At 50.2% G+C, this 14,424-nt stretch overlaps 1 protein-coding gene across 2 annotated transcripts in view; it reads left to right on the top strand.

Annotated features, from left to right (window-relative positions):
• LOC137429790 (integrin alpha-M) overlaps window positions 1-14,424 on the top strand; it is a 240,431-nt gene that overhangs the window by 224,244 nt on the left and 1,763 nt on the right. For both annotated transcript variants that reach the window (XM_078778582.1, XM_068120046.2), the window contains 3 exons: window positions 5,462-5,575; window positions 6,237-6,341; window positions 12,071-12,181. In XM_078778582.1, coding sequence (XP_078634708.1) covers window positions 5,462-5,575; window positions 6,237-6,341; window positions 12,071-12,181 — 330 coding nt within the window. The remainder of the gene's footprint in view (window positions 1-5,461; window positions 5,576-6,236; window positions 6,342-12,070; window positions 12,182-14,424) is intronic.

Raw genomic sequence — 14,424 nt, 5'->3', positions numbered from 1 at the left:
CATTAAAGACCAGATTGAATGTAGCGCGTCAGGCAGCACCGTTTCCCACCGGCCGACCGAAAGATCACATGATTTGAGTCGCATCGAAACAGCACGCCAGATTATGCCATTGTATCGCTCCACTAAGCCATTGCCTTGTGGATTATAGCTGGTCGTTTGACTGGAAGCTATATCTCATTCCTGAAGGAATTGTTTTATCTCTCGAGACATTAAAGCGGTCCCACGGTCCCAATGAATATACGCTGGACAACCAAACAGACCGAATAACTCGGTAAGACATTTAATCACTGAATTTGAAGAGAGATCTCCACAAGGAAAAGCAAACGGAAAACGCGAGTACTCATCTATGATGGTGAGCATGTAACGTTTGGAGGTGGCCGTAGGGAGGGGACCTTTAAAATCAATGTTCAGTTGCTACCACGGTTGGGTGGCTTTGATCAAAACCCCTTTATGAAATTACGGTTTCAGCTGAGCACAAATAGGACAAGACCTACAGACTCGCATTATGTCCTCAACGGAATAGGGAATATTTTGACATCATACAAAATGAGCCAGACGCGTGACTCCTGGATGACAGAGTGAATCATGCAGCTCTCACAAGTCCCCGATGTCCCCATGGTCACACAGAAAGCACGAGAAAGCGCATCAGCTGCTACATTGTCCTTGCCCGGGTGATAAACGATGTCATAGCCAAATTCCACAAGTTCGATATGCCACCTAGCGATCTTCTCATTCTTTATTTTCTGGGAATGTTGACCTTCGAACATAAAAGCGACCGATCGCTGGTCTGTAATCAAACAAAAGTGTTTTCCAAGAAGAAAGTGTTTCCATTTACGCAAGATCTCAACAATGGCGTAAGCTTCATTCTCAATAGACGAATGGTTCCTCTCACTGTGTGATAATGTTCTGGAAAAGAAGGCCACGGGTCGGCCTGACTGATTCAAGGTAGCCACGATTGCATACTCGGAGGCGTCAGTCTCCACCACGAAAGGAACACTGTCATCAATTGACATTACTACTGCCTGAGCAATATCATTCGTCAAATTGTGAAAAGCCAGTTTGGCTACTGAAGACAACTGAAAATTTTTGCTTTCAACCAGAGGACGAATTTTCTCGGAATACTTCGGGATCCATTTTTAATAATGCGCGAATAGTTCCAGGGTTCGTCTCAGCGCTGCTAAGTCATGGGGAGGTGGCATTTCCAATAGAGGCAGCAATCGACTCATGTCAGGACAAATCGATCCTTCTGAAATAGTATATCCCAGATTGATAGTTTTCACTGAGAAGGTGCTTTTGCCATCATTGAGAGTCAATTTGTACTTGCGAGCCACATCCATGAATCATTTCAAGCTATTGTCGTGCTCGTCCTGTGTACGTCCACATACCCTGACATTATCTACATAAACAAAGGTGTCTTTGAGATTCTCTCGAGAGACTATCTCATGGATTGCTCGTTGAAAACACGCGGCTCCGTTTGTTACCCCAAAGGGTATGTGGCAAAACTGATATAATCTCTGACCTGACTCGAAAGCAGTGTACTGCTTATCAGACTCTCGAATCGGAATTTGATGGTAAGCACTACGCAAATCCAAGGTACTAAATACTTGATATTTAGCCACCTCTCCTACCATCTCATCCATGCGAGGCAAGGGGTACGCATCTAACTGCATAAAATGATTTATGGTTTGGGAATAATCTATCACCATTCGTTTTCGGTGATTTGGACTGATTGCCACCAACACTTGAGCCCGCCACGGCGACTCGCACTTCTCGATAATACCTTTGTCGAGAAGTTTCCTGGTCTCCGTAGCAACAAATTTCGCATCCTCCCGGGTAAAATGCCTAGACTTCACAGCGATTGGTTTACAATCCGCAGTTAAATTGGCAAACAGAGACAGCGGATCGACAACTACCTCTGCCAGACTACAGATTGAGAATGTAGGGTTAGTACCTCCAAAATGCATATTCAAATCAGCATGCCGTTGCAAAAAATCATGACCCAAGAGTAGATCAACACATAAGTCTCTCAGTTCCATCAGTTTCACATTCTTGTACTTTGTCTCATTAGCTCCTAGCTCCACAACACAGTATCCCCATATTTCTTGATGTAAGGATGATGACGCCATATACACTCGTTTCCCCATGGGGAGGATCGGCCAAGCATGGCGCTTCACCAATACAGCGCTCACGTAGCTGTCCGAACTCCCCGTATCGATCAGAGCATTGGCGATCTCACCATTCACCGTAATCTTGACCACAGCTTTAGCTATACTGTAGGGTGAAGTAGTGGAGAGTGTATTGGCTTCCAACTGCATACCAGCAGTGGTGGGTCTGACAAGTTTGGCAACTCGGCATACCTTCACATAGTGTCCTTTCTTCCCACAGTTATTACATATTGCATTGCGAGCCGGGCATTGGATCCGCGGATGTCGCCGATATCCGCAGAAATAACATTTGGCGGTAGTAGCTGATGTGGTCGTCATTAACTTGGGAGTTGACTCCTTCGCCGATGATGGCTCATAATCGAACATTCCGTCAGATTCCTGGAGTGGGGGTCGTGTTGCAGTGACGTTGATCGGGGTATCCTGGGATTGAGTGAGTGTCTGCATCTCCCCTCGTCGTCCCTCCGATGTCAAAGCATTCACGGGTAGATACAATCACCCGTAAGAGACAGAATGCATCTGAGCAAGTTGCAAGGTATATGCCTGTTCATTAGCATCGTGAAGATTCACCAAGACACTTTCCAATAGACATTGTCGTATATGAGGCGATTGCAGACCAGTTTTAAAGGCATCCCGCATGAAATCATCTTGAAGTTCCTGCAACGTACCAATTTGAAAGTTGCAATCTCGACTCAAATGCCTCAATGCTCGCACAAATTGCTCCAGGGTCTCACCTGGTTCTTGACGGCAGGTAGCTTGTAGATGTTGAGCATAGATCATTCCACGAGGCTTTAGATCACACAGTGGTCGTTTTCTGGTCTTTATCAATGATCTCTCTAACTTTCATGAAAATCCTCTCTACCTCTTTGCTGATGACTCCACTCTCTGCTGCTCCATTCCTCATCCCTCAGATCGGCAGTCTGCAGCCTCCTCACTCTCTGCAGACCTGGACAAAATCACAGACTGGTCAAACAAGTGGAACATGTCTTTCAATCCTGACAAATCTCACACTCTTACTATGTCTCTCCGAAAAGACCTACTGGACAACCCTCCCATCTACTTTCTGAACAATCCTCTCCAAGAAGTTCTGTCACTCAAGGTTTGGGGTCTCACTATCTGCCATGATCTTTCCTGGGAAAACCACATTTCCAAGCTGGCCTCCAAAGCCAGTCGCCAATTGAGCATCCTCCGTCGTGTGAAGTCCTTCTTTGGCACACCTGAGCTCCTCACCACATACAAGGCTTTCATCCACAGCTCAATGGAATACTGTTCTCCCCCCTGTGGGCCGGTGCTCCTGCCTCACACCTAGCTCGTCTTCACGCTGTTGAAACCAAAGCTTTCAGAATCATTGGAATCTCCTGCGATGAAGCTAACTCCGAGGGCCTTTCACTCACTCACCGCAGGCAGGTTGGTGGTCTTTCTGTCATCTACCGACTCCTCTCCGGCCGAGCTCCCCCAGCTCTGTCTGTACTCTGTCCCCCAAATATTCCTACAGCTCGCACAATAACTGCCATCAACCCTCTTCTGATGAAACTGCCAAAATCAAGACTCTCTATTCACCTTCACTCTTTCATTCCTCTTTACTCCCGCCTCTGGAACGAACTCCCTCACTCTCTTCAATCCCACGCCTTCCTCCAGGTCTTTAAAACAGCTGTTCACCACCATCTCTTATCTTCCCCCATCCAAAACCTTGATCTTTTCTACCCCCATTAATTCACCCCAGATCCACTTTTTTGAAATACCGACTTCTTTCTTGGAAGTCCTAGCAATGTCGATGTGTTTTTGTTTTTTTTACCTCGAGAGTCCAGCATTAGAGGTGATTAGAGGCATTGTGATGCTATTCCCCATTAAATCGATGTGGCAAGTTAAAAGTGTGTAATATATGTCTTTCAATGATCCACTCAATCATTGATTGATTGAGTGAGATTTGTGAGATTTGTCTCCTGACAAATCCAAATCCACAAAAACAAATCCTGACAAACCTAATCCTAGGCCTGATATCTTTCAGTGAAGATGCGGATACGATAATCTTTTGAGTGATTCTTCTCCATTGAGAGATGGGGGTAAGATAATAATTCGAATTTCTGTGAAAGTCAATTTTATATCTCAGCGAGTATTAAATCAATAAAATAAATTAGGAAATTGAAAAAGTTTTATTTTAGCTTTACATATTATATTATCATATACAGTACTTGTAATTTACCACAATGGAAATATGCATGAAACAGTTTGTGGATTCTTGTACAGTAAATAATAATAAATTATTGAAGTAATCAACACCATTTACATTAATGCAAATTACAATAAACGACAATAAAAGTTGTGAAGTCGTGAATATGTGAAATTAGTTTTCATCAGTTTATTCCCTTGCTTTAAAGTATATGAGTGGGTTCAGAATGGCACCAAGGAAGTAACTTTCAACAGAACAGTTTGTGAAGACCCAAACTCTGCAAGAAGAAGGGAATGTGAGCAGGATATCTCAAAAAGTGAAATAAACTTGGTAGACAAGGACGCATAGATTTTGGTGAAGATGCGGATACGATAATCTTTTGAGTGATTCTTCTCCATTGAGAGATGGGGGTAAACACCATATCCTGTATAGCACAGCATTCCAAAAGGTTAGAGATGGGATATGATAAAACTTAGTGGATGCGAGTTGGGTTGGGTAGGTGTCAAGAAGAAGCTGCTTAGTTTTTGTTTCAGGTCCAAATCCAGATCTGGCCAATCAGCGGGATACAAAGCGTAAACTGTTCAACATGGTGGAGGTATGCTCTCTACTTAGTGCCATTCCAGTACAATGCCGTAATGATGACATTAAGTTGCCGCCCCGCAAAATAAGGATATTAGCTCCTGAATATTGCTTTTCATGCACTTTGAGACTGCTGGGTGTAGTCATCCTACAAATAATGGATCATGTCCTATCATCATGCTCGCTCACCTCTCTCCTAAGGCTGGTGTTTGCTTAACAATTAACGTGGCTGGCTTAAGATCTTAGGGTCTTGAGTTCAAGCCCCTGTTGTGTCATTGGATTAACACCGGGTGGGTCGACTCAGCCTGTCATCCTTCCAAGGTTGGCAAAATGAGTACCAGCTATAGCTGGTAAGGGGTATTGCATCAGTGGTGCAGCCGCACCCCGAGAAAAAGTTGCTGTATACGAATAAATAAATACCTCCGTCATAAAAAAACAAAAGGTATATAGAGCAGGTGGTTATGTGATGGGAAATGTCATGGCAGAAAATCAACACCACCTTTTCTGAATAAGTGATACTCCATTCATTTTGACCTTTCTTTCTTTCTAGGATTGTTCCCATGCCACCTGTGCTGTTTGGGATTGCACAATACAAACCATGGAAAAGGGTGATATCTTTACCCTCTCTTTGCAGGGCCATGTAATCCTGCCAACAATCACAAAGGTTCATAACTGTGAATGTATCATTGATAACTTGTTATCCTCAACCTATGTCACCTACGCTCGTTTTACCTTTCTCATACTGGTGTTGGCTTAGCAGTTAGGGTGCCGGCTTGGGATCCTAAGATCCTGGGTTAGAATCCCAGTCAATTGCTGAATTAACACCAAGGGGGTTAATGCACCCTGTCATCCTTCCGAGGTCGGCAAATTGAGTACCAGCTTGCTGGGATGAATGATCCCGGTGTGTACCCCAGTTTAGAATAGGTACACCGTATCCCTGCGCATCGTAAGAGGCGACTAAGGGTTGGCGTCAGGAAGGGCATCCGGCCATAAAAACATTGCCTCAAAAAGGGAACCATGATCATTGCTTCAAGCTTCTGATCTTGATGTGATGTTTTCATAACATTTAGTGTTGTTTTTGTTGTTGTTGTTGTTGTTGTTGTTGTTGGTGGGGAAGGGAGTCGGGGGGAGTATACAGTAAATGTTCTACACAAACTCAGAAAATGAATCGTGCTACTTAAAGTTGACAATTTGCTCAGAAAGGTCCTTATGTGGAATAAGAAATGTATGCAGTTGATACAATATGACAAGGATGGAAAAGGGCATGAAGGATAATGTTCTTACAAAGATGGCGGAAATGTTAAAGCTATTTTGGGTGTTTACAGATTTCTGAAAACAGAGTGACCATTATTGTGACGATGTTTGTCCGTCTGGATGAGAACATCTACCGGCAAGTTCCTGCAGGAGGGACAGTGCACCACCAGGCCAAGGTTAACCGCAATGTCTCAAAATCTATTTTCCTGACTGTTTCTGTTCCTTACTTCCTAATTTGAATTTCTGGACCCCAATATTTTGCTGCAAACATGCCATGTGTGTTCTTGAGGCATAGAGGAAAAGGGTTGGATATTTTGAAGAGTCGTGGCATGTGTAACGAGGAAATAAGGCTATTGTAGCGACCCATGGGTCCCCCAAAGCTCGAGACCAGCAACATAATCTCCTTGCCCCAGCCGGTGACGTAACCGGCGGACAAACCGCGGCGCCGAGGTTATAATTGCTTGCACCTGTCGGTCACATGACCACCAAAGCGTGCCTCGCCTGAGAGGCGTGGCTTTGGTTCTGACGTATGCTTTTTGGCTTGGATTATATGTATGCGAACCCGATAAACGGGCTTTCAGAGTTCCCGAGTTGATTTATATACACAAAGAATTAAGTTAAGCACCCCCCCGTTTTTTTACAACCTCGCACATTACAAGTTTGTTGTCGTCAAAACAGTGTAATATACCCATGATATTGCTATATTTTCTGGAGAAGTGATATTATGGTCACATAAAAACATAACAATCATGCCGTTTTCAATATTTTATTCTGAATAATTTAAGGTGAAATTTTTTGGGAATTTTAGGCATATTTTCACCTCAATTTAAGTATGGAGCTATAGGTCCATCACGGACAGTGTGGATGACGTTTATGTTTTCTAACGTACAGTCATTGTTCTGAGAAGACCTCTAGCGATCTTTGCGTCAATAACGTGTGTAGGACCCACGTGATCGGATCACTGACTCAACCCTACGTCTCATAGACCCTGTAAGCCGTCGTATGCGTTGCTGTGGCAGGTTGTTCCATTCCCGATGTAATGCACGTTCCAATTCATCCAGATTGGCTATTGGAGGGACCATCTTCGCAATTTGTCGTCCCAACATGTCCCAAACGTGCTCGAGGGGGTTCAGGTCAGGACTGTACGCAGGCCAGGGGATGGTTGTCACAGCACCTTGCTCCATCCGATCACGTGGGTCCTACACACGTTATTGACGCAAAGATCGCTAGAGGTCTTCTCAGAACAATGACTGTACGTTAGAAAACATAAACGTCATCCACATTGTCCGTGATGGACCTATAGCTCCATACTTAAATTGAGGTGAAAATATGCCTAAAATTCCCAAAAAATTTCACCTTAAATTATTCAGAATAAAATATTGAAAACGGCATGATTGTTATGTTTTTATGTGACCATAATATCACTTCTCCAGAAAATATAGCAATATCATGGGTATATTACACTGTTTTGACGACAACAAACTTGTAATGTGCGAGGTTGTAAAAAAACGGGGGGGTGCTTAACTTAATTCTTTGTGTATACATTAAACATCTTCTCGGACGAGTTTGTGTCTTGTCCGTCACTTCGTCCGTCTCAAGCAGGAGCGCTGCTCCTTCACTGGTGACCCCGAGTTTACGACACGCGATGGACACGGCAGTGTCCCTCAAATTGCCCACTTTCTGGGAAGCACATGCCGCCGGCTGGTTCGCTCAGGCGGACTCCCAGTTCGCCCTGCGTGGCATTAAGGAGGACACCACTCAATACCATTACGTGGTCGCCGCGCTCGGCTCCGTGACCGCTGCCCGCTGCCTGAGCCTCCTCCAGGGCCCGCCCGCTGACGGCAAGTACGACGCCATCAAGGCACTTATTCTGGGCGCTTTCGCCCTCTCCCCGGCTGAATGCGCACGACGCCTGCTCGACCTTCCTGAGCTCGGCGATACGTGCCCGTCTGAACGTATGGACTACATGCTCGCGTTGCTCGGCGAGCACCCCTTGGATTTCCTTTTCCGAGAGCTTTTTCTCCGCCAGCTCCCGGCCCAGGTACGGGTCGCCCTGGCAAGCACGACCATCGCGAACCCCCGCGACCTCGCCAGGGAGGCCGACAAGATCTATTCGGCAAGCCAGCTCATCGGTGCGGTGAGCCAGCTCGTCGGGGTGGCTGCCGGGAGCCCGCCCGCCGCCGGGCAGTTTCCCGCCCGACTCCCGCGACGCAGCTTCCTTCCCGGAGGCCGCCGGGCCGGCGCGACTGGCAGCGGCGACGCCGCGTCGCCCGGTCCCGACGCGTCGACCGGAGCCCCCGCCAGACCCGGCCTGGTGTTATTTCCACGCCAGGTTCGGGCGGCGGGCCCGATCATGTCGACCCCCGTGCACGTTCGGCAAGTTGGGAAACGGTCGGGCCGGCGCTCACTACCAGCCATGAGCGCCGGCCGTTCCGGATGCCTGCTATTCATCGCGGACCAAGCATCGGGGCGACGTTTTCTCTGCGACACCGGCGCTCAGCTGAGCGTCATTCCCGCTTCGGCGGAGGACAGGCGGGCCGCCATTTGCGGCCCCTCCTTAATCGCGGCCAACGGCTCCGCCACCCGCACCTTCGGCCCACGCACCGTTGCCCTCCGCTTCGGCAGCCAGCTCTTTCGCTGGGAGTTCGTGACGGCGGACGTCCCCATGGCTTTGCTCGGTGCCGATTTCCTTTGCCCCATGGGCTGCTGGTCGACGTTAAACGCCGGCGTCTCGTCAACGCCAAAACTTTCAGCTCGCTGGCGTGCGCCTTGAGCCGTTCCGCGCCCACCGAGCTTTCCTGCGTCCTCCCGTTGGCAGACGACTTCGCGCGTCTCCTCGCGGAGTTCCCGGCCCTCACGCGACCGACGTTTTCGGCCGTCGCGGTGCGTCACGGCATCGAGCATCATATTCCCACTACGGGCCCGCCGGTGTACGCCCGAGCTCGCCGTCTCAACCCAGCCAAACTCGCTGTCGCCAAGGCCGAGTTCACCGCGCTGGAGCGCCTCGGCATCGTGCGGCGCTCTGACAGCGCCTGGGCCTCGCCGCTGCACATCGTCCCGAAGCCGGGGGGCAGATGGCGGCCATGCGGCGACTACCGCCGCCTCAACGACACCACTACCCCCGACAGGTACCCCGTCCCGCACATCCAGGATTTTTCCGCCCGGTTGGCGGGGCGGACCATTTTTTCAAAAGTGGACCTGATTCGGGGGTACCACCAGGTGCCCGTCCGCCCGGCCGACATCCCGAAGACGGCCGTTATTACACCCTTCGGCCTCTTCGAATTCCTCCGGATGCCCTTCGGCCTCAAAAACGCGGCACAGGCGTTCCAGCGCCTGATGGACGGCGTGCTGCGCAACTTGCCGTTCCTCTTTACCTACCTGGACGACATCCTCGTCGCCAGCATGTCCAGAGCCGAGCACCTCCTCCACCTCCGGACGCTGTTCGGCCACCTCAGCGAGCATGGCTTGATCGTCAACCCGGCCAAATGTCACTTTGGTGCGGTGACGATCGACTTTTTGGGCCACCGCATCACCCGGAACGTCGCCGTGCCGCTACCGGCCAAAGTCGAGGCCATCGCCGCTTTCCCGCGCCCCCGCTCCGTCAAGGCGCTGCAGGAGTTCCTCGGGATGGTGAACTTTTATCACCGCTTCGTGCCCCGAGCTGCGCAACTCATGCGGCCCTTGTACACCGCCCTCCGCGGCCAGCCGGCGAAGCGCGACGTCGTCTGGTCCACGGACATGGACGCTGCTTTCCCCCGGTGCGAAACGGGCCCTCGCCAACGCCACGCTGCTGGCCCACCCGGTACCCCATGCTCCCATCGCCCTCACCACGGACGCCTCCGACTACGCCGTGGGCGCGGTTCATGAACAATGGGTAAACGGGGCCTGGCAGCCGCTCGCGTTCTTCAGCCGGCAACTCCTGCCCAACGAGTTGAAGTACAGCACTTTCGACCGCGAGCTCCTCGGGCTGTACCTGGCCGTCCGCCATTTTCGCCACCTCCTGGAGGGCCGCCCATTCACGGCCTTTGTCGACCACAAGCCATTGATTTTCGCCATGGCCAAGGTCACGGAGCCGTGGTCGGCCCGCCAGCAGCGCCACCTCTCCGCCGTGTCGGAATACACCACGGACATCCGGCACGTCGCCGGAAAGGACAACGCCGTGGCCGACTGCCTTTCTCGAGCCGGCGCCAACGCCGTCCACCTCGGCGTCGATTTCGCCTTGATGGCGACGGACCAGGCCACCGACGGCACGGTGCAGGCGCTCCGGGTGGCGGACAATGGCCTCCCCTTGGCTGTCGTCCCCTTCGCGGACACGGTCCTGCTTTGTGACGTCTCCCAAGGCCGACCTCGCCCCATTGTGCCGGTCACCTGGCGGTGGCGCATTTTTGCTTCGCTCCACGGCCTCTCTCACCCGGGCCGGAAGGCGTCCCAGAGGCTGGTGTCGGCACGTTTCGTCTGGCACGGGTTGCGACGGGACGTCCGCGACTGGGCCAACGCCTGCACACCCTGCCAGCGGGCCAAGGTCCACCGTCACACCCAGGCTCCGCTGGCTCCTTTCACTGTGCCCGAGCGACGTTTCGACCACGTCCACGTGGACCTGGTAGGTCCCCTTCCCCCATTGCAGGGGTTCACCCACCTGCTTACCATGGTGGACAGGACCACCAGGTGGCCGGAGGCCATGCCCCTCGCCTCCACCACCACCGCCGACGTGGCCCAGGCGTTCATCGCCACCTGGGTCGTGCGTTGCGGCGCACCGGCGGACATCTCGTCGGACCGCGGCCCACAGTTCACGTCCGAACTGTGGGGCGCGGTCGCCCGCACGTTGGGCGTTACCCTGCACCGCACCACGGCCTACCACCCCCAGGCCAACGGGTTGTGCGAGCGGTTCCACCGCTCCATGAAGGCCGCACTCATGGCTGGCCTCCAGGACGACGGCTGGGCCGACCGGCTCCCATGGGTCCTTTTGGGCCTCCGCACGGCTCCAAAGGAGGACCTCCAGGCGTCCACCGCCGAGCTGGTGTACGGCCAGGCCCACCGCGTCCCGGGCGAGTTCGTGCCCGACGCCACCAGCCCCCGGTCCGCCGCGCGCCAGCGCACGGACTTCCAGGAGGCCGCCCAACGTTTCGCCCCGGTGCCCATGTCCCGCCACGGCGACCCCCAATCCTACGTCCCCGCAGCACTCCGCACGGCGGAGTACGTCTTTGTGCGCCACAACGCGCACCGGGGGCCGCTCCGGCCACCATACGACGGACCCTTCCGGGTCCTACGACGGGACAACAAGTCCTTCGTCGTCAGTATCGGCGGCCGGGCGGACCGGATTTCGGTGGACCACCTCAAGCCGGCCCACATGGACGTCGGCCAGCCGCCACGGCTGGCTCTCCCACCGCGGCGCGGCCGCCCCCCGTCCACTGCAACCCCAGGCCGGCCACCCGCCACCACACCGGACCCTCCCCCCCCCGCGACCAGCCAGGGGTCGTTTCGGTCAGGTCATCCGGACCCCCCTCAGGTTGACCTTCCTGGACCAAGTCGATTCTGGGGGGGCTTGTGTAGCGACCCATGGGTCCCCCAAAGCTCGAGACCAGCAACATAATCTCCTTGCCCCAGCCGGTGACGTAATCGGCGGACAAACCGCGGCGCCGAGGTTATAATTGCTTGCACCTGTCCGTCACATGACCACCAAAGCGTGCTTCGCCTGAGAGGCGTGGCTTTGGTTCTGACGTATGCTTTTTGGCTTGGATTATATGTATGCGAACCCGATAAACGGGCTTTCAGAGTTCCCGAGTTGATTATACATTAAACATCTTCTCGGACGAGTTTGTGTCTTGTCCGTCACTTCGTCCGTCTCAAGCAGGAGCGCTGCTCCTTCACTAGAATGTATAGTAATACAAATGCTGTTTCACTGCAGGTGGACAAAGTAATTGAGGTGCAGTCATACTTAAACCTGGTGCCAATCATCGCAGGCAGCCTACTGGGGGGCCTCTTCTTGTTTCTGCTCATCATGGCGGTGTTGTATAAGGTATGCTTTCCATATTAGGTTGCCTTTATGCAACTTTACACATGCAAGGCATCCTTTAGGGTGCCTACTACTTCAATCTGACTCGACTCCTTTATTCTCTTCCGTTCTAAAGTCAGCCATAAGTTGGAGCCATTCGTCCATATGAATTAGAACAGATTCACCGCAAAAGGCCACTTGGGTTCACCTTGCATTTGAGAGATATAGGATCACTTGCCCACAGATTTCTTTCACCCATCACCAGTAATCGGCAAAACGTAGGACATGCTGTTCATCTCGAGTGAATCGCCTGAAATTCACCAAAACGTTTCAATATCACATCCGTGTTACTCATGATACACACAAGGAATTTCCACACATTTCGTGCCCCCATGGGTCAGGACATGTTGGACGATTTGGTAGAGTTGGCTGCTTCTCCACCATCAAAAGGAAGTGGATTTCATCTTTTTTTCAATTAAATTTTAAACTTCTTTATCTTAACAAAAGGAAGTTTTGTCAACATGTTTAAAGTTCATTTCAAAAACCCCTGAGATCTGTGCTAGTGTATGCGTGTATTACTATCAAACAAGACCGATAGGCTAACAGCAGCGCAGCCGGGCTTGTTTGATACTTTAGTTGAAGAGGATAGTATGACCTGGGTGGGAATACCAGTTAGCATTTTTTTTTTTTTTTTTACTTTAGGCATGGACATCCAGTTCGTGAATGACTTGGGTAAAAAAAACAAACAAACAGTGAATGTCAAACGATGAACCAATAAATTCCACATTCCTGTGCCACCTTCAGTCAAGCATCAGGCATTGACAGCAGTTTCATGAAGGACTTGGACAAAGAACGTACCCAGACTGAATGTTGCTATGGTGAAACTGCAAATGGAACCACCTTCAGAGGCCATTTTTCCCCGCAGAGCAGGGGTTGGCCTTTTTTGGGCACCGTGGTCTCCTTTTTGAAGCAATGTTTTATGGCCGGATGCCCTTCCTGCTGCCAACCCTGTTGGTCACCTCTTGCGACATGCCAGCCCTGTTGGTCACCTCTTGCGACACACAGGGAATTACCAGCGAACTGGTACTCAATTTGCCGACCTCGGAAGGATGAGCAGGGTGCATTAACCCCCTTGGCGTTAATTCAACAATTGACTGGGATTCGAACCCAGGATCTTAGGATCCCAAGCCAGCACCCTAACCGCTAAGCCAACACCAGACCTTGAAATTGCAAATGGGAAATCCACAAATGTCACAGATGGAAACGCTTACATCATTTCCTCATTCTGCTTTAAATTCAAAATCTCTATATTTTCTTTCCAAATAGCATTATTCATCATCCCAATCCCAAATTAATATTATAGTATTAATATATCAAAACATGTTAAATCACGATTGTATTGAGATATTATCAAACCAGCGAACGTCGTCATCTGTTCACTTTCATCTTCCGGAGCAAGGTCCATGTAGTCCGTGTCGATAGGCTCTGTAACATAACTCTGTTACACTAGTAGGCTCTGTAACATAACTCTGTTACATGAGTAGGCTCTGTAACATAACTCTGTTACACGAGTAGGCTCTGTAACATAACTGTTACACTAGTAGGCTCTGTAACATAACTCTGTTACACTAGTAGGCTCTGTAACATAACTCTGTTACACTAGTAAGCTCTGTAACACGAGTAGGCTCTGTAACATAACTCGGTTACACTAGTAAGCTCTAACACGAGTAGGCTCTGCAACATAACTGTCACAATAGTAAGCTCTGTAACACGAGTAGGCTCTGTAACATAACTCTGTTACACTAGTAGGCTCTGTAACATAGCTGTTACAATAGTAGGCTCTGTAACATAACTGTTACACTAGTAGGCTCTGTAACATAACTCTGTTACACTAGTAAGCTCTGTAACACGAGTAGGCTCTGTAACATAACTCTGTTACACTAGTAGGCTCTGTAACATAACTCTGTTACACTAGTAGGCTCTGTAACACAACTCTGTTACACTAGTAGGCTCTGTAACATAATTCTGTTACACTAGTAGGCTCTGTAACACGAGTAGGCTCTGTAACATAATTCTGTTACACTAGTAGGCTCTGTAACACGAGTAGGCTCTGTAACATAATTCTGTTACACTAGTAGGCTCTGTAACACGAGTAGGCTCTGTAACATAACTCTGTTACACTAGTAGGCTCTGTAACATAACTCTGTTACACTAGTAGGCTCCGTAACATAACTCTGTTACACTAGTAGGCTCTGTAACATAATTCT

This window comes from Myxine glutinosa, chromosome 1, assembly GCF_964187855.1.
Source record: "Myxine glutinosa chromosome 1, kmMyxGlut1.1, whole genome shotgun sequence".
NCBI lineage: Eukaryota > Metazoa > Chordata > Myxini > Myxiniformes > Myxinidae > Myxine > Myxine glutinosa.
This window is presented reverse-complemented; position numbering and strand designations above follow the sequence as displayed.